The 20,566-nt window shown below is 38.5% G+C and overlaps 1 protein-coding gene across 3 annotated transcripts in view; it reads left to right on the top strand.

Annotated features, from left to right (window-relative positions):
* Positions 1-20,566, top strand: part of ANKS1B (ankyrin repeat and sterile alpha motif domain containing 1B) — a gene marked incomplete at both ends in the record, with an annotated part of 1,047,539 nt that overhangs the window by 214,920 nt on the left and 812,053 nt on the right. For all 3 annotated transcript variants that reach the window (XM_080935870.1, XM_080935862.1, XM_080935871.1), the window contains one exon: positions 1,218-1,384. In XM_080935870.1, the coding sequence (XP_080791996.1) occupies positions 1,218-1,384 (167 nt within the window). The remainder of the gene's footprint in view (positions 1-1,217; positions 1,385-20,566) is intronic.

Here is a 20,566-nt window from a genome sequence, read left to right as displayed (position 1 = left end):
TGTTTAGTTGCTGAGTTGAGTTCTATATATATTTTGAATATTGATCCCTTATCAGATCTATGACTTATAAAATTTTTCTTTCATTTGATAAGCTGCCTTTATTTTGTGGATTGTTTCCTTGTCCCACAGAAGGATTTCTAGCATGATTTAGTTCACTTACCAACTTTGCTTTATTACCCTGTGCTCCTGGCATCTAAAAAAGCATTTTTCAGACCAAAGTCAGGAAGCTTTATACTTTTCCCAGATGATTTTATGATTGCCTTCATTAAAGTTGTGATGAATTTTCAGCTAATGAATACAGCATGGGATTCAATTCCTTGTGACTCCTCTGTACACATATGTAGACTCCAGCGTCCTCTGTTGAAAAGGCTGTCCTTTCTAAGTTGGAGGTCCCTGGCATTGTTGCTGGGAAGTGGCAGTAATCAGAAAGATATTATGCTATCATAAAAACAAGATACATAGATCAGTATAAAAGAAAAAAACATAAATAAACCTAAAAATCTATGCTCATTTCACCTCATCTTAAATATTTTAATTCACAATAAAAACTTAAAATTTTTTAATGTAATTGTTGGAATTAATTTTCAGAATAAATTCTAAGTACAAAGTACTTTTCTGAAGTTCATATTTAACTTACTATATGTTTTAGCAGGTGATAAAATTATCTATTCCTTCTGTTTTTCCCCTTTCCTTAAATATCACAATTCTGATTACCTATATGTAAAATTTTTTGTTTAAAGAAGTTAACAGTATTTATGTTTGTTGAAATAGGTCGTAAGTCTTCAGTATTATTTCAGGCTGGTTAATGAACCATTGGATTCTGTCAGTGGAAAAAAAATTAGTCCAAGTGATTGTTAATGGTCAAGCTCTGGCCTTACATGTGTGAGACCCTGAGTCTGAGCCCTGTGCTGCCACAAAAAAAAAGTCAATGACTGTAAAAATAAAGCTGCACAAACTAGTTACTATCTATAATTAAACTTTTGGTACTGATTCCTATTTTGACCAAGAATAGCTACAGTCAAAATTGGAGCCTCGTTAGTCTGTTAGTGTTGTTCATATTAATTATGTTTAGTGCCTTGTTTCTGAAAGAGGTTTCTACCTACTTACTTGTTTTGTCCTCTGTCAACACAGTAGTCTCGTTTATACGACTAAACTTTACACCTTAGTAATAGTATTTCTTGCAATGTCTGAAAAGAAAAATCTTTGTTTTCTTGTAGGTGAAACTGTCACTGGAGAACTATCAAAACTCCTGGATGAAATAAAACTCTGTCAAGAAAAGGATTATTCCTTTGAAGATTTGTGCCATACAATATCAGACCACTACTTAGATAATCTGAGCAAGATTTCAGAGGAAGAGCTTGGGAAAAATGGAAGCCAGAGTGTAGTAAGTAAGGGGGGCGGGGACAAAGGCACCATGTCTGTCTTTCCTGTTCAGTGTCTGCCCCTGTGGCATAGGGCTTATTGATTGATTAGAATCAGTGATGATCAAATGTCAGTGTCCCCATTAGTCTTTCTCAGGTGTTCATTGGGTTGCTTCTTACTCTGCAGCTTATACAGGGAAAGAAATGCTGGGTAGGGACTGAGAGTATATCTCAGTGGCAGAACACTTGCTTTATGTGCAACTCTTAAAAACAAAGTACTAATAGTCTGTGATGGTGTACCTACTATTACAGTTTATTTTGTGACATAGAAGCTGCAGTTTCTTTGGACATGGAGGATATTTAATTAAACTGGGCACAACTGTGTCAATTCCAGCAGAAGAAAACATTTCTCTTGCCTCTCCCACCCGCCTTCTCTCAAGTCCTTCTTAAAACAAAGATAGCGTCAAATCACGTGTATAATTCTTCAGTTATTGTGACAATCTTGGTAGGATATCTCAGCTTACATGTTTCCATAATACTAGATGTCCAGAGATTCTCACTCATGACCTCAGAATCTAAAGTATGAGCTGGATATTCTTGCTCATCATGGAATTTTATTCCAACAATAGCAGGAAATATTGGAACCAATCAGTGTTAAATTATGAGTTTTAAACATACCTTTGGCCTTTGAAGGAATGACTTATAGCATGTAGAGGTATTAAAGGGAACACATTTTTTTATATTAACTATTTACTCACCTTTAGGACTTAATTTGTTTGAGCTATGTTGCACTGGACTTGCCAGTATATAATAGAGCAGACTGTGATAAGTATGTCATAGTATTTTGAAAATTAAAAAAAGCATCTAAGTACGGTACCTGAGAACCATTTTGGGACCATGTACTTCATTTAGTTCCTTAAAGTGAGACGTGACACCAATTCGCCACAAAGTACCTGGTGATCTAGTTCAATGGCTAAACTTACCTCCTAGGCCTACTTTTGGCGTTGTTGTTCCAGTTTGCTTTTCCAGGCTGTCACACCATTCCCCCAGTTCATTGAGAAGAGCTTGAATAATTGCATGTGTACCACACCAAAAAGCTTTGTTCATAGTAGTCAGCATAAAATTTCCTTTTAAAGGTCTCAAACACACAGGCGCTGTCTGCACAGTAAACCTTATTGTGCCTCAACATCTTCTAGAAGGTTGCTTAGAACTTTAAACAGAGCTCTACCACATAACTAATATATGGCACCTGGAGTTTTATACTCATCCTTAATTGTTTTTATTGATCGGTGAATTCAAGCTCCTTCCTTCTAAACCTATAGTGTTACATAAGCCCCAATTCTGTTCATCATTGGCCTGTAAAGAATTTTTGTTAAAGGTACCTGTAAACAAGTATCCTAATATGGTGGTACAGACACAGATACACACACACACACACACACACACACACACACACACACACACACATACACACACTCGAACATACAAACTCCTAGTACTACACATGTGAACTATGAGAGATTGACCTCACAAGAAATCAAGAAATTCAGAACTATGTGAAAGGAGGCAATGTAAAGAAGAAGCCATAATTGTTTTTTTTTTCCTTTTTTACTCTGCATCCTGTGTGCCCTGGGGTCTGTATTCTGCTCTGAGAGCGTGCAAGTAGCTTATATATTTTAGGGGGTGATGGCGGCTAGTGGCTGGGTGCTATGCACTTTGGAAAGGGTGGTTACTTTGTTTACCTAACTGGAGATTGCGCTGTGGTGGTGACAAGGGAGAAATTAATGCGCACGCACATTGAACTTAGGTCTTTCACAGTTTAGCCCAGGCATCCCCACACTCCTTGTTTGAGTGACAAACCATTACAATGCTATTTCTTGAAACTACTGTCATACAAAACTACCAAAGGTTATAGGAGGTAGAACAGAAGATAGTATACAGAGGACCAAACGATTCTATTTATTTGTAATGGAATCCACCAAGGGGGAAGGATAAAAAATACAATTAGAAGTGGGGGGGTGTTCTAATATTAGGCTTAAATTTTTGGTATTTATTCATTAGGAAATGAGAAAAGCAGGCAGGACTTTGGGCAGCTAACGGACATCACTGGAACTGGCCTTTCAGAGAAGGAATCTGATAGAAACTGGTCATTGCAGTTTAAAAAAGTCCTCCGATTTCATTGACCTTATCCGTGGCCTACATCTTATTTGTATTCATTCTGTCTGTCTCATGTTTGGTTCCATTCACTGAAGTGCTTTTCTTGAGTATTACTATAAATCGTTCCCGTCTTGTACAACCAAGTTAATAGAGTGCTTTTTGGCTGCCTATATCAGACGTTGCCATGTTGAAAATGACAGTCATATAGGCACAATAAGCAAGGCTGTAGGTGACTTCAGAGGGTTTCTACTGTTTGTAGACTAGAGTCACATATAAAACAAACACATGTATTATGGATTGTTGCTTAATAGGGACATGCTATACCCTCTTCCCAAGCTTTGTGTGACTTAAACCATGGAGCAGTGAAATTATAAATTTAGGAAGTGACTCAGCTATCTGTGCCGTAGTAAAGATTTAAACCAGTGGTTCTCAACGTGTGGGTCATGACCCCTGTGGCAAATGTCTAGCTCAAAATACATTTCCTTTATGATTCATAACACTAGCAAAATTACAGTTATGAAGCAGCAACAAAAATAATTATATTTTGGGGGGGGGTCACCATAACATGAGGAACTGTATTAAAGGGTCATAGCATTAAGAAGGTGGAGAACCACTGATTTAAAACTAAGAACTGGTATTTTAAATTTTCAGCTTATAGTATGTATGTCTTACAGTACTTCTTATGGTAACTTACTCTGTGGCCAATGGAACTTAAAAAAATAGAGAGAGAGAGAGATCAGAGATCTACAGATATTCACTGAAGACTCTCTGTGGGTCAAGGCTAAAATGGGTCCTGGAAAAGGGGAAGATGTGCCTTGCGTATGTCTTGAAATGAATGGACAAGGCCTACAGCCTGAAGAAATGGTGTTTATAAAAGCAGCGGTCACTGTCCATGCACAGCTTGCAAAGAATGCTTTACCACAATGGAAGCAAGACTTACACAGTAATGATAAACCCAACACACATAATCCTTCAAGTTAGACTCTACAGCCGAGAGAGGGAGGCCTCAGTGCACACAGCCAGAATGCCTAGGCTTAGATCATATCAGGAATACAGAGTCATATCAGGAATCACTCCCGATCTTCGAAGAACAAAGGCAGATCAGGAGCTTACGCTTCCGGGAGTTCCCTTGAAGGTGATATTTTGGAAGGTAAAGGTGGCAGGTTGTTTTGTATTCTCAGAATACAGTGGTTCTTGTCAATGGATTTGTCTTAGAATAACCAGGAAAGGCTTTAGAGTAGAGACTGAAGGAAGGGCTGTCCAGACACTGCCCGACTTGGTGGATCCATCCCACATGCAGCCACCAAACCCAGTCACAATTGCTGATGTCAAGAGGTACTTGCTGACAGGAGTCTGATGTGGATGTCTCCTGAGAGGCTCTGTTAGAGGTTTACTGATACAGATTAAGATATTTGCTGCTAACCATCAAACTAAGCACGGGGACCCCAATGGAGGAGTTAGAGAAAGGACTGAAGGAGCTGAAGGGATTTGCAACCCCATAGGAAAAACAACGATATCAACCAACCAGACCCCTCAGAACTCCCAGGGACTAAACCACCAACCAAAGAGTACACATGGAGGGACCCATGGCTCCAGCTGCATATGTAGCAGGGGGTGGCATTTTCTGCCATCAATAGGAGGAGAAACCCTTGGTCCTGTGAAGGCTCATTTCCCCAGTGTAGGGGAATGCCAGGCTGTTAAGGTGGGAGTAAGTGGGTAGGAGGGGGAGCTTCCTTATAGAAACAGGGAAAAGGGGATGGGAGAGGGTGGCACTAGGAAAAGGGAAAACAAATATATAAACTATCCAGAGAGAGAGAGAGAGAGAGAGAGAGAGAGAGAGAGAGAGAGATATTAAAAAACACCCTAAGCACTGATATGTTGGGTACCATATACCCCCTTAGTTAAAAATCAGCTAAGGTGCTGAATATGATAGTGCATATGTGTTAGTACCAGGAATTAGGATGCCGAGCAGGAGGATGATACATTCAACCATCCTCGGCTGTATTACAAACCAGAGGCCAGTCATGGCTAGATATCAAGACACTGTTGGGAAAAACAAATGTTCTAAGAACTATTGTTCTTGTTGTTGATTTTAATCTTTAAGGACTCACCTCCCCCTATAGTATTCTAACCAGGGACACAGTTGATCTTGTGACAGAAGTCCTGTCAGGACCTTCATATGCCAATTCACGTCTAAAATAAGTAGAACTTTTAGATCCTAATAACACCACATAATTATACGTTTTTTTTTTTCCTTCAGAAACATACACTACAAAGTCCCAGTAGCCACCGCAGTCTCTCCTAAAATGCACTAGAACGTGTTTGAGAGTAAGCACCATCCCAGAAACAACAAATCTTGTGCATCTTGTAGCCGCTAACTTACTTCCTCAGCTCTCTGGCATAATCATTTTTTAAGTTCTAGAACTAGGGAATATCCTAGTTTTGACTCCGAAACAAGCTATTGTACATTGTGTAGCTGGAAGACCAACCTTTCTCACATTCCTGGAGGCTGCAGGCAAACCTGGCATCTGCTGAGAGCCTGCCTCCTGGTTTGGGGGTGACCGTCTTTGAAGTCACACTGTTTTCCACATGACTGGTGATGGGGGAAAAGCCAGCTCTCAGATGGCTTTACTTGTGGGCATTATTCCACCACTGACAACTATGTGCTCATCACCTGGACACCTCCCAGAGTCCCTTGCTCTACTGGAGGTTGTTACGTCAGTATGTGTATCAGCAAGGGACAGAAACTTTCTTCTTACTAGGAACGTTTATACTTGATAATGAAAGAAAATTAAAGCATGCTCTGACAACAGTTTGAACTTAAAAAATTATTTTCATACCCTACCAAAGCTCTAAATGTAGAAAAACATTTTTTGTTTGTTGTTTCTGTGTCTAGCAATGTGATGAGCAACAAGTTTGGATGTGATTTAGTTTTAGCTGTTCCAGAATGTTTGACTTTTTATTTTGTGCATCATTGCAAAAATAATTATGGCATCACAAAATAAAAAGAAAATATGTTCTGAATTTTATATCATTTGTGAATGTATTTTACACATTAGTGATGTAGCTTGAACTCAGAGTATTTTTAGCTCTTACCCTTCTGAATTCAATGCAACTTTCTCTTCCTCTTTTATTCCAATAGAGGGTGCTCTGATGCAGGCTTTTAAGACAAAATCAGCTAAGTTATGTAAGAACCTTTAGTTTTTTTAATCAGAGATGGTTGATTTTTATATAAATAATTTTACTATTATAAATGAATTAAAAGTAGTTTCTTCTTCTTATTATTAATGTTAGGGGTTTTATTTTTAATTTTAAGACCAGCTCGAGTTATAATTATATTTTACCTCCTGCATTTTAATTCAAAAGTTAATCTGTCCTGGACATTCTTATAATATGCGTGTGAAACCACTTTCCAAGTTGAATCAGAACATTATATAATATAGGATATAAGTTTTGAAGAAATATTATCATATTCATTACCAACTCACAAAGTTTATGTCTTTGAAAGAATATGAAATGATCTAAAATTTCTTCCATTGTCTTCATTTATTTTCCCAAGCCTCACTTTTATTAATTTTCTCTATTTACATAAGCAATATACATCATTCCTAATCGTGAACATGCCAAACCGTGGGAATTCTGAGATAATATGAAGACTAGGAAAGGTTGGATCAGGAAGATAATTTCTCTTGGATTCAGATAGAAAGAGCATTATTGCCTTATCAGCCTTAAAAGAAGTGGGTTAGACTGTAGTGGGAAGAAATACTTTATTCTTTGTTTTTTCCCCGAGGGAAAGTCTGGACACAGGCACACCCAGTGCGCTCCGTTTGTTCAGGGATATAGGAGCATGGTCTATTTAATATGTTCTGTGTAATGTTACGCAGTATGTAACAGTTCTCTATTTCCCTTATGTTTCTCCTGCAGACTCTTCAGTTGCATGTCAGATTCTGAAGTGTGAGCTATTTTATTAGATTGTCTAGAGGCCCAAGCTGGTCCTGGGGATAGAGCTCGGTTGGTAAAGTGCTTTTGTCACCTAAATGTGAAGACCCGATTTCAGATCTCAGAACCCTTTTGGGGAACACAAAAAGCAAAAATAGCATAGTTCCAGGCCCAGGGCGGGGGAGGCAGAGGCTGCTACTGAGGAGTAATACTATAACTTGACCTCCACATGAGCCTATATATGTGCCCTTGCACCCCCTCACACAGGTGTATCTGCACACAAATGAATGGACACAGACACCTGCACACACATTTACAAGCACATGCAGTGTGTGTTCTGTTTCTGGGATAGAGCTTACTCTCAGACATGTTCTAATGCGTTTTAGGAGAGAAAGACTCCGGTGGCTATTAGGGGACTTTGTAGTGTATGTTTCTGAAATGTAACGAGAGGGCTCTTCTTAAGGGACTATTATCAATTCTTCAGCATATATTAACTTTTTGATATTGATGTTAAATCCTAAGTGGTGATAGCCTAGATGGTGGGCAGGAGAAAATTTCTAACTATAACTTATATCTTTCTGCTCGAACAAAAGCGTGAGAAATATGACTCAGAGTTGCCATATATTCATCCATCTCTGGGTTCTCTTAGATTTTCTAGGAATGAAAACAAACAGAAGCTGCATTCTGTTGTCCCCTATTAAGTATGTATCTTTAAGAACATACATGTATTAGGTATGCAGAGAAAAACCCCAAACCAGAATGATACATTTCTGGCCCTCCTTTTACCTTGGGAAGAGCTTTCTCTATCTGCAGCATTTCTAGGAAAACATTTGAGAAAAGCAGGTGCTCTTCAGAGCTGCCGCATGGTTCTCACCTTTCACAAGGGTTGTGGTTTTCCTTTTGTGTTGTATACACTGACACATTGCTTCTAATAGACTCTGTGAGGAGGTTTATGTTGTTGTTTGTTACTTTCATTACTCCACCTAAGGTCTGGAAATGGGTTGAGCCCCCTGCTCCAACCCTCCTCCTATTGAATCCACAGATAAAACACACACACACACGCACACACACACACACACACACACACACACACACACACACACACACACAGCTTGTTTTCAACCTGTCTTCTGACATAATTGCTGGGCGATATCGTCTCATGCCTGGAAAAATCATGCCTGTATCAATATTCTTATCTCTGCACCCCTCACCAAACTTTAGTTGCTAAGTTACGTCCCCGACCTCACACTGTAGGAGCAGCCTGTGTGGTCACTCCATTTGAGATCTCACATGGCTGGTCAACGTTTCTCCTCAGAAGCCTGATGAACTCTGTCTCTCCCTTGTATCTCTTTCTTTTCCTCCAGGGACCTGGAAGTTCCACCTATTCCTTTCGCCCAATAATTGGCCCATTGCTTCTTTACTGGCAGATCAAGACCAAGCTGGGGAACAGGCCAGCATCAGAACCACTCCTTCATATGTTAGGTCTATTGCTAATTAATCTGGCCTGGCACAATGTGTTTCACATGGTGACCTCTCGGCAAAGGGTCACTGCATGAAGACACATGAGGGTCATACCGCAAGGAGACCCTGCTGATTGTCATCAGTAGAGGATGTCTTTATTTGGAGCACAGGACACTAGCTGTCTTTCAATGGAGGGAACAGTGTAGTCATGCAGAATATGACCTTGGCTTTCTGAGCCTGCCGTGCTGGTTATAAGCAGAGAATGACTTGATATTTCCAAAAGGTAATTTCTTTATCAGAAAATATCACCATCGCTTTCTATGAGCCATATAAAAGAGCTGTTTTACTGTCTCTTGTATTGTTAAAGGTGTCCCGTCCTCATCTTTACGTTTCATCGACTTTGACTGATTTGGTTCAGCCTTTTGAATGGTTATTTTATGTATTTGTGGAGAGGCTTCTCTATTGATATATCAAGCATTCTGTTCTTGGGTTCATTTTGCTATGGAAAATATGTAGGTCTCAAGCCAGTCTGCACATTGTAGGGACGGTGTCTATGACAACTATACACTTAATACCCTGAAATCCTCAGCACAAGACAAAGGTGTGACATCCAGTGAAGGTTATTAAGTCCTGTATTTCAGTTACTGAAATGCCAATAGTATAAATACAAGATTAAGGAGATTCAATTTGGGTGAATAGTTGGTGCAAAAATTTTGGCCAATGTAAATGATTTCCCTCTAAGACACGGGCTTGTCCTCAGCCCGACATCAATCCCGCCATCTTCCTGGCCTCAGACTTCCTTCACCTCCTACCTCGGTTATTGTAAGAGCGTCTTGTCCTGCTCAGTCCCCACTGTCTCCCACTGTTCCTGATTGCCGATGCCCAGTGAATGTGACGTAGATAAGGAACACTGTAGTCAATCATCCTGCAACTCCGTGCCGATCTTTACTGCAGAAACATAGCACCAACTTTTCAAGGCTGGCAGTTTTAGCTACTGTCTACATTTCCATCTGATCTCCTATAATATAATTAATATAACACAAGTGCATTGCTTCAGTAATGCACACTCTGAGTCATGCTTGTCTTCTGTGTTCATGCAGCTTTGTCTATGTATAATTATTTTTCATACCATCTCACTTATTGAAGCCATTCATCATAATATCTTTTGCCATCTTTCTATATTTAGTTTCAACTCTTGGATCAAATGTTATTATAGTTCATTTATAAATACCTTATGTAAATTCTATAACCTCCTTTGTATCATTAGTACACGAGTCTTCTCTTTTGGCTGTTCTTTGTGAGTGGCTTAAACACTGGGAAATTATTAATCTGTAGGTGAGCTTTTACCATAGACACATGCTTCATAAATATTTGTTTATGAATTGAACTTGTTGTAGGCATGAAGAAGTATGTTTGATATCTGATTTTGATATAAACTTAGGAGTAGAATCTAATTTATCATTTTATTTTTTTTGAATAATGTAGCTCACCAGTTTGTTTTAAAAGTAACACTTAATATTATGTTAAATTGTACCATTAACTATTTCACAGTATAAAATCATCAATATCTTAGGTCCAGTCATATTTTGTGTAATTATATATAACTCAATGAATCTTATATTATAACTACTTTATTCAGTTCTCAATAACACATAAATTGTTATAAGAATATAAAAATACGTTTCATCATTTATATTACTAATTTCAAACTCCTTGATATATTATGAACTATTTTCTACCAGTCTGTAGAAAATAAAAGCAATTTTAAGTGCTTTTAAGCTAATCAGCATCCTGTTTTTTTTCTACCCAATTTGAGCAATATTTTCAAATTTAATGTACTTGATTGTATGTTCTTTCTTATTCTGAAGCCCAGGCTAGACTAAAACTCACAGCAGTCCCTCCCAGACCCCCATGTGCTGGGACTATGGGGAGGAGGCATCATGCCCAATCTGGCTTGTTGAAAACACCTGAGACTAAACTATCTCTACATATTATGGATACTCCATTAAGGTATCCAAAGGCAGTAGAACTTTCCAAAATACTTTACATTTTGTATTTTAATTTTATGAAGTTTTTAAAGTTAACTTAAATAGTTTGCTGCCAGTCTTTGTTGAAAGTTTTTTTTATCTATGACTTGGCTTTAAGCTTCCCCATAGAATAACTAAGCTATTATGATGTTCCTGGGGAGAAACCCAGTATTTTCGGCAGTTATTATAATTACAATGTTTTCTTGAAAGTTTAGTAGTAATTGAACCTTTTTCTAACTGCACCTCTTAGGTAACGACTGTATTAATTTTGGGCCACTTTAAGCTACTTTTCACATTTACTTTGTTCATTTGCTGTAACACATCCTATTTGTAATTCGATTTCAAGGTTCACATTGGGGACTTCTTAGTGCGGTTTTAGAATGAAGGTCTTGGACAGCTTGCCATTATGAAAAGATCTCATTTTACTGCCTGCCATGGAAGGAAATCCTCACTGAGCCCAGCTCACTTAGTGCTCTATCCAGGGAAATGATTTTCGCCTTGAAGAGTAAATTAATTTCAATAGAATAGTAGACTAGCAGCCCAGAGAAATTGATGAAGCTGCCCATGCTTCTAACATGTATTACCACAAGACCATTTAATCCATGACTAAAGAAAGCTGGAATTCACTCAGCAAATAACAGCTGAAGACTTGGGGCTGAGGTGATAGAATTGAGGCCAGTAATAGTAAATGGATAAAAGCAACTTGCGTGGTGTGGTTTCTAAAACTAACTCTTTTGGCTTGATGACATTCACAGTACATGTCTTTACTCCCAGCACCCAGCAGGCAGAGGCAGGTTGATCTTTTGAGTTTGAGGCCAGCCTGGTCTACAGAATGAGGTCCAGGATGGCCAATGCTCCATAGAAAACCCTATCTTGGAAAAACAAAAAACAAAAACCAAAGCCCAACTCCAAACCAAAAGAAGGTAACTTATCATCACTAGCTTTACTGGAGTTCTTCTTTCTGCCATACATATTTTTTAAATTAATTAATATTATGTCTAGACTGCTGTTCCCTGCCCTCTTCTCCCCTGTCCCTGCCCCTTCTTCAGAAAAGGAGAGGCTTCCCATGGCTATGAACCAGCACTGCATATTACGTTGTGGTAAGACTAGCCACATCCTCTCCTATGACGGCTAGAAGGGTCAACCCAGTAGAAAGAAAGTATCCAAAAGACAGACAGCAGAGTCAGAGTCAGCCCCTGTCCCCACTGTAAGGAGTTCCAAAGAAGACCAAGCCACACAACTAGAACATATACCATGTGTGTTTTTTAGAATCACAAAAGTTTTGATTGACTACACAAGTAGTTCTCAGCCTTCCTGATGCTGCTACCCTTTTAACACAGTTCCTTATGCTGTGGTGACCCCCAACCATAAAGTTATTTTGTTGTTACTTCATAATTATAGTTTTGCTAATTTTGTTTTTGAGAGTCGTAGGCTACTCCCACGAGAAGGTCTGTAGATGCCCAATGGGATCATGAACCACTGGTTCTTACTTTGCCAACAGTTGCATTTCGTTGCTAGCTTCCAGTTCATACTGTCAACTAATTAATGACAAGAACCAAATTCTTACTCTGTCCAGGACATGAGGGGCCAAGAAGATAACAGTGGCAGGAAGTGAACTGTTATAGAATGAGCAAAGAGAGTGAACCGGAAAGCTGTCTGCGCCAGGGAAGGGGACACTGCCTGCTTTCAGAAGAGATGTGTCAGGCAGGTTGCACCCCCTCCTGTAGTCCACACTTTGTTGTGAAACTTAATGCATTTCAGCCTTTATAAGGATGCTCCTTCGGCCTTAATTCTGTAAGCTCACCCTAACAGAGATAATGCTACTTCCACACCTCCCCCGTAAGTGTGTGGTAAGTGTGGTGCTGCCATAGGCTCCTGAGCCCCCACATAAAGAATCATCCTAGCTGCCAGATCATAACAAATACAGAGGTGGATGCTGGCAGCCAACCATAGAACTGAGAATGGGGTCCTTAATGGAGGAGTTAGAGAAAGGATTGAAGGAGCCGAAGGGGTTTGCAACCCCATAAGAGCAACCAGAGCTCCCAGAGATTAAACCACTATCCAAACAGAACACATGGATGGACCCATGGCTCCAGCTGCACATGTAGCAGAGGATGATGGCCTTGCTGGACATCAATGGAAGGAGAAACCCTTGGTCCTGTCAAGGGGAATGTCAGGGTGGGGAGGTGGAAGTGGGTGGGTGGGTTGGTGGGTGAAGACCCTCATAGAAGCAGGGGGAGGGTTGATGGGATAGGGGATATGGAGGGGAATCCGGGAAAGGGGACAACATTCGAAATGTAAATAAAATATATCCAATAAAAAAGGGAAGCATACAAACAAAAAAGAAAATGATTAAAAAAAGAAAATGAGTTTAAAAAAAGAGAATCATCCTGACTTCTCTAATAAAACGTGCTTATGACTTGGCATTTTATTCATAAAACAGAAAACAAGTACTTGAGTTCAAAGGGGCTAGTGTTTGAATCTAAATTCTTTACATATAGATTTCCCTTGTCTTGAGATTTTTTTTTAAATCCTCACAGCAATTCTCACAACAGTTCATGGGTTCATTCTGAAAATAAAGTCAATTTTTTAAGAGTACCACCGCAGAGGAACAAACCATAACTCATTATTTATGTTTTATCTATTCACTCATTTATGTGTATTTTCTATGTTATCAAAATACTCCCCCGCATTTTAGCTGACTTTTCCATCTTTCTTGGTTTCTCCTTATTGCCTATTAAAACATATTTTTCTTCCTTATAATCTTCTCACCTCTCATCGGGAACAGTGATTTTTTTAGGAAGCCTTTCCCACTTCAGCCTTCTGAATCACTGTTTGAGGGTGGATGATTTTTAATAAGTTCCTTAGGTAATTTTTCCTGCCACAGTATTCTGTGCATCCTGCAGTAGTATAATTTTGGGTGTCAGTTTCATAGGTAGTCAGGTATGGGGACTTACTTCATACATGTCAATGATATGGTCTATTTAGTTACCATGTAGAGCTCTAGCTCTTTCTCAATCCTCCTCTGTCTCATCTTCTTCCTTCCTGTACAACCCACTTTCAAATAAAACTCTGTGAAATTGTGGAGAGAATCTACAAACAGCATCGTGTAGTGTTCTTACCTTTTCCAAGTGTCTGTTACTTTCCTGTCCTTTGGTAAGGTTCCAGTAACTGCATCTTAAACTAGTGAATGATTTGCTCGGCTCCTCTTAACTTTTGATCTTCTGTCTTCCTTCTTCTCCATCCTGTTCATAAGAGCATCTCTGTCCTCACAGTTATAGCCCTTAAGGTGCCAACAGCATGAAGCCAGCATGATTTGCAAAAGCTGTGGTTTGAACTCAGGCTTCGTAATCAGCTTTAGCAGAACCTTAAACGCTTTTATTGACTACTTCGAACCTTTCATGGAAGATAAACAGAGTACCAGAAGGAGGACTCAGGAAGAAAGATGTTCACAGAGATGAGGTGTGCACTGTGTTAATAATATTTAAGTATCTTTCCATTGGTGTTACTCTCTCCCCAAAGTTTATATGACCAGTACGTTGTGTACAAGTATGTGTAGGTATGTATGTGTGTGTGTGTTTGTGTGTGTGTGGTGGCTGGGGAGCTGTGTTTGTGTGTGTTTGTGTGTTGTGTATGTATGTTTTTGTGGTGTGTATATTTTGTGTGATGTGTGTGTCTGTGTGTATGTATGTATATGTGTTAGTGTTGTGTGTGTGTATGTGTGTATGTGTGTGGTGTGTGTACAAGGAGTAAGGGTGAGTGGAGAGGGGAAAAGACATTGTCAGTGAGCACCTGTATCTTTGCTCTTAAGCTTAAGGGTCCCTAATTTTCTCAGTTTTTGGAAGAAACTGACATCTTCTACATTTGAATTTGACCATAAACATAGAAGAGGCAGACCTTTTGTGGCTGAAACAATGGTCCAATTCAAAGCATTAACAATATTCTGTATTCATAGATCAACTATGAGAAAGAATATTTCAAAAAAATTTTTCTTGTTTCAAACCAACTTTTTAATGTGTTCTAGTCACAGGACTGGAAGCACAGTTACTTAGCATAGAGGGTCTAACCATACATAATGAGATGGAGTGAAGGCAGTGTGGAGTAATTGCATTAATGCTATTGCTAGAGAAAGCCTCTCTACAGATACAATTTAAAGGAAGGCTATTGGCTGGATTTTCAGCATGGGAACTATACTCGTACACACGGGACTTGTTTTTTAAGGAAGGATGTTTGCATATGTTTTGTCTCTTGTGGTGGATTTCCTGTTGTATTTGGGTCTATGGTGAGGCACTAGGGCAGGGTGGGAATGTGGCAGAGTAAGGTTCTCATCCCATGCCTGCAGAGCACAAAAGAGAGAGGTAAAGGATCCAGAATGCAGTATCCACTCCAAGGCCCCAGTTCCCACCCCATGGCTTGATTCTTTTCTCACTAGGTTCTACCAGCAGCTAGATAGGCTAAGGCTTGGGGACACAGGCAGAGAATAAAGTAGAATGACATTAGAGATCCTATCTCAAATAGCACAGCACTGTGAGGAGGCATTGAGGGAGATAGGGACCTCTGTCCCCTCATACACAGATACAGACACAGAGTTAGAGAGTCATTCTGTGGAGTCTTGGAGGTCATATTGATGTGGTTTTTCTTTCACCTTCCATTCCCCCTCCACTCGTTGATTCTTTCTTTTCCTTCTTCCGTCCCCTTTCACTGTCTCCCAATCCTCCCATCTCCCTTTCCCATTGAGTTTCTTTTGCTTTATCATTCTGACCAGCAGCCATGACAGACTTGGGCTACCAGGCTCTATTGATGTTTTCTTTTTCTTTCTTTCTTTCTTTCTTTCTTTCTTTCTTTCTTTCTTTTCTTTTCTTTTCTTTTCTTTTTTTTTTTGTTTTAAACCAAAGGATTTTTATCAGGGAGGTAGTAGGCTTTGATTTATGGGAAAAACGCTGAAGTGTTTGTGCCTCCTCAGGGTCTCTGCTAATTACACTTTAGTATAATTTAATGTCTGTACAATATTTAGCAATGTATTTCTTCTTCTTATATATCCACTGTGTGTCAAGTTTGATACCCGGTCTTGAGATCTGAGCAACACCCGTCGCTTATCAGAAAGTCTAGGCAAGAGCATCGGAGGTTATGAAATGGTGTGCTCAGTGGCCTGTAGAACTACAGGTACTGTTGCACACACAGGAAGGGGCTTTATTAGTTACCTTCACCACTGCTGGGATTAACCTACTTTGCAAAAGCAACTTAAGAGAGAAAGGTCTTAGGTTGGCTCACAGTTTGAGGGCTCAGTTCGTCATGGTGTGTCAGCCAGGGCTCAAGGCAGCTCCTTTATTACAGCCACCATTGCAAGCAGAGAATGATGATGACCAGGGACTCAGTTCCATTTTGCACTTTCACTCAGTCTGGCATTCCAACACCCAGAACTGTGCTGCCCACATTTGGGGTGGGTCTTCCCACCTCAGCGAGTCTGGTGGAGACGATATCTCACGGACATGTGCAGACTCTGCTGACAGTCACTGTCAACTGTCATAGGACTGAGCTTTATCTGGGTGATCACTTGAGACTTTGCAAATCCACACTGTTTCTCCTTCAGCCCGCCCATGTTACTGCTTCCTTAGGAGATCCTTTCCCTTCTCAGGTCTTTGACATTTATTCTTTCCAGAGCACCATTTTCTTTGGAGAGAGATGCTCCTTATATCAGGTCGCACATCAATCTTATTTATTTCTAAATCTACAATTCTATTTTTGACATGTCCTGATGCTAGATCCATATGTCACTCTCCCACAAGGCAGGCTCAGATATATAGTCATGTACTGAGTGGGAATTTGATGGTATAGAAGTGTATTCCTTTCCATGTGTATGCAAATTTGTTTTTGTCTCTATTGAGTGGTAACTTTATATATAATATCTATGACATGGGTATATAGGAAGAGTGAAAATAATTGTTTCAAAATAAATATATGATTGAAAAGCAGTAAGAAAAAATGCAGGAAACCAGTTATCAACTGAAACTCAAATATGCATATTTTTAATTGTAATGTGACATGGGTGGAGAAACATATAATGTTCTAAACTTCCTTGTCCTTAGTATTATAAATTTTTGTACTGATTGCCTCAATAGTTTTTCCATTTTGTCTGTATTTTAATTATTGAAATAATGGTAGGTAATGTTTTTAATGTTTTTCCCACAATAAATAATATCTTCTGTTAGTCTGCAAGATTGGTTAGTTTTTAATTAGTAGAACTTACACTTTTTTATTCATCTGTCACCTATCTATCTATCTGTCTGTCTATCTATCTATCTGTCTATCTATCTATCTATCTATCTATCTATCTATCTATCTATCTATTTTATACATAATATATCCCAATTATGGTCCTCTTCTGTCTACATACATTTTTGATGCATTAAAATCCTACTATAATATTTATATTTAGGATAGTAACTTACTAGTGACAAAAGTAGGAGGGATTAGAAAATTGTTGTTAATAAAACAAAAACTAATTAAAATATTTTGGGGAAGGAAATGATATACTGTTTTCAGCAAAATCAAGTAAACCATTTGGAGTTAATACTGGGAAGTTATTGGTGATATTGGGGGAAGTAAATATTTGCTTGAACATGTTAGTGATAAGATTGTTAACATAGTGGTCCTTTTAAAAAATAGTATGTAGATGGAAACTAAAGAAAATAAGCGTTGGGTGAAAATATTTATTTAATTTAATGAGTGTCATGATTGATGTTGACATAACATAGGCTTCTACCAGTGTATAGAAATGGCTGCTCATTCAGACATCTAGGGAAAATAAATCCCCTTCGTTCATTCATTGATATTGTGATTTTACAGAATAAGCCAGTCTCACAACCCTGATATCTTCTCCTCCACATTCTTTTTCTTTGACAAAGTGTCTCACTATGCATTCCTGACTGGCCCATAGCTTGCTGTGCTGACTAGGCTGGCCTTCAAGCCACGGTGCCTTCTGAGCTTGAGTTAAATGTGAGTACCACCACCCTCAGCTGAGACACTGATTTGATCCCTGGTGTTATACATGAGTTCTGTAAGCTTCTGTGCAGATCCCCAAATCCTTTAAATTACGGTCAGGAAGGGAATTATCAGGTGTGTTTAGAGAGCATCTATTCTTAACCTTTAAAATTCATAAATACAGTTTATTCAGCACCACTGGGCCTTCACTAAAGTCACATTACTCTTTTTGAAATGCACTTTAAAGTTTAAGCCAGGCACAGAAAACTGGATAGCCACTAATCTTGCTCATCTGTGGGAACTTTAAAAAAGGAAAAAGCTAATCCAATGGAAATCAAAAGAAGAATATAGATTGAGAGGAAGTGGTTGGGGCAGATCGATCAGTGGGCACTTAGCATTGAGATGTGCACTCAGGACAGTGGGCACTTAGTTAGCAGCACTCTGTGCCTTTAGAAAAAGGGAAGATTATTTTGAGTGTTTTCACCACAAAAAAGAGAAATGTTTTAGGAAAACCATGCTTACCCTGTTTTAAACATTATATAGTGTATGAAAAAATACAGAGGAGCAGTGTGTCTCAGAGAGAGGAGTAGTGGGGAAGACTGGGAGGAGGGGGAGGTTGCAATCAGGCAATATTGTATAACAGAAGAATAAAGAAAAAGAAAAATATCATAAATATGCAATAAATATGTCCAATTATTGTCCAGTTTTACATAGTTTAGTAATTGTGTATTTTAGATCAGTAGTTAAATTTTGTATCCTACAGTTGGTCTAATAGTAAAGATGAGCTTTTATTTTAAATGAGAATTTATTCTTGACACTTTACATTCTCAAAAGACTAAAATGACATGCTTTACAAATTTTCCTAATAAAAGTATAAATCGTTGTTTTCAAAATTTAATGTTCAGATTTTCTAATTACAATTAACTATTTAAAGTGATCATACCCTTTTTTACTATATAAAATAGAAAATTTGAATCCACTATTTATACTTGTCTGTAAGTTGCAAGCCTGGTAAGCCCTGATTGATTGATAAATGGAAAGCCATGTGGATAGAATACTCACTGTATTGCCACTAACATCCTTTACAGGCAGCTTAGTGGGATATGTATCTTGTTAATGATGTCTGAGGAAAATAATGTAACCTCAGATCAGATGAACAAGAACCTGAGACAAATTCACTCACGACTTGTTAGCTGGTTTGTCGTATTTTACTACCGAGTGTTCATAACACCAGCACCGTCTGTCTCTCATCAACTGGCTCCTTATGGCTTGAGTTAACTAATGGTTCAGAACACTAGACACACACACTTTCTGCCAGTGACTTGTGCCACAGTGCTGGTGTGTCCCAGTGAGAAAGCAGTTCCTTAGATAGACAAGCCGGGCCCCATTGTCCAAGCTCAGCAGCATGGTGTGTACCACGTGTTAATTATGTGTCTATGCATGTTAATTATATGTCTAAAAAGGCATCTGTTCAACATAAGCTTCATTTCTAGTGTTATAACTTCAGTTAGTTATTCTTTATGTTGGTGACAAATGTTTTACTATGAGAGACTCATGGAAATAGCAAGTAAAGAACAGATTTATAGAAAACTGAAGTTATTCAGCCCAAATGTACTTCCTAGATACATGCGAGTTTTATATTAGAGGAACAACTGTGTTAGACAAAGGTTTGCTGTCTTAACCTTTTCCTCTCCTCCTGATGTTGGACTAAGTTAATCTTTGTTGTACAAGAGACAGAGAGCTTTCTTATAATAAATATATGCAGTTTTAAAAATAATGATAAAAGCCCATCTTTTAAGACTCCGATCACCCTCATTTGTTATAATTGAGTGCTTTTCAAGAAGAGGCTACTTAAGTCATACAGTATCTGAATAATTAAGGCAGTTTTTGCCCCTGCTGGATAGGCTATAAGTTAAGAAAAGCACTTAGAGGAGACAGACAGTATTTTGAGGTCAAGAGAATTTGCTACCAAGGCTTCTTGGCAAACACAGGAAGGCATAAATACTATTGCTTGGAAAAAATACAAGGTTCTGAGTAAAGACATGCTAGAAAGTAGGGTTAATATAGAGACAGGAAAAAGCAGCCAGAAAGTGAGAGTACTGTCAGCTGGTTTGATTTTTTTTATTAATTTAGTAAACAGCATAATAGTTAGATTAAGAATTTAGCATCTACTGTCTTTGCTACAGGCCTTGTTATGCTGTTCTCTGGGTTTAGTTACAATGCCTAGTTTTTAATTCATTTAACCCCTATGTTGGAACTTTCCTCATAAAACCAGCACCACCTCTATTGTTCATCCTGTAAATTACTGAATATTGTAGCCAAGTGCATCTAAGTACCGAACATTGTTTGAAGAACCTTGCTTTATGACACATAACTTTATTATAATTATTGAAGTCTCTTTATTATTAGCAAATACATATTTTTCTTAGACTATTTAAATCAAACTCTTAATTTGAACAGTTGCCTCTTGCAACTTGAAATGCATATAAGATGGGGTTGTTTTTATAAGTATATGGCTTTTAAATGTAACTTTTTCCTATCTGTCACAGAACTTCTGGATTCCCTAATTTAAAAAATCACTAACTTAGGTCTTTGACAATTTTATACATGCATGTGATGCATTCTCAATACTTTCTTCCT

Source organism: Micromys minutus (assembly GCF_963924665.1).
Source record: "Micromys minutus genome assembly, chromosome: 22".
Classification (NCBI taxonomy): domain Eukaryota; kingdom Metazoa; phylum Chordata; class Mammalia; order Rodentia; family Muridae; genus Micromys; species Micromys minutus.
Note: the sequence above shows the minus strand (reverse complement) of the source record. Positions and strands in the feature narration are given on the sequence as shown.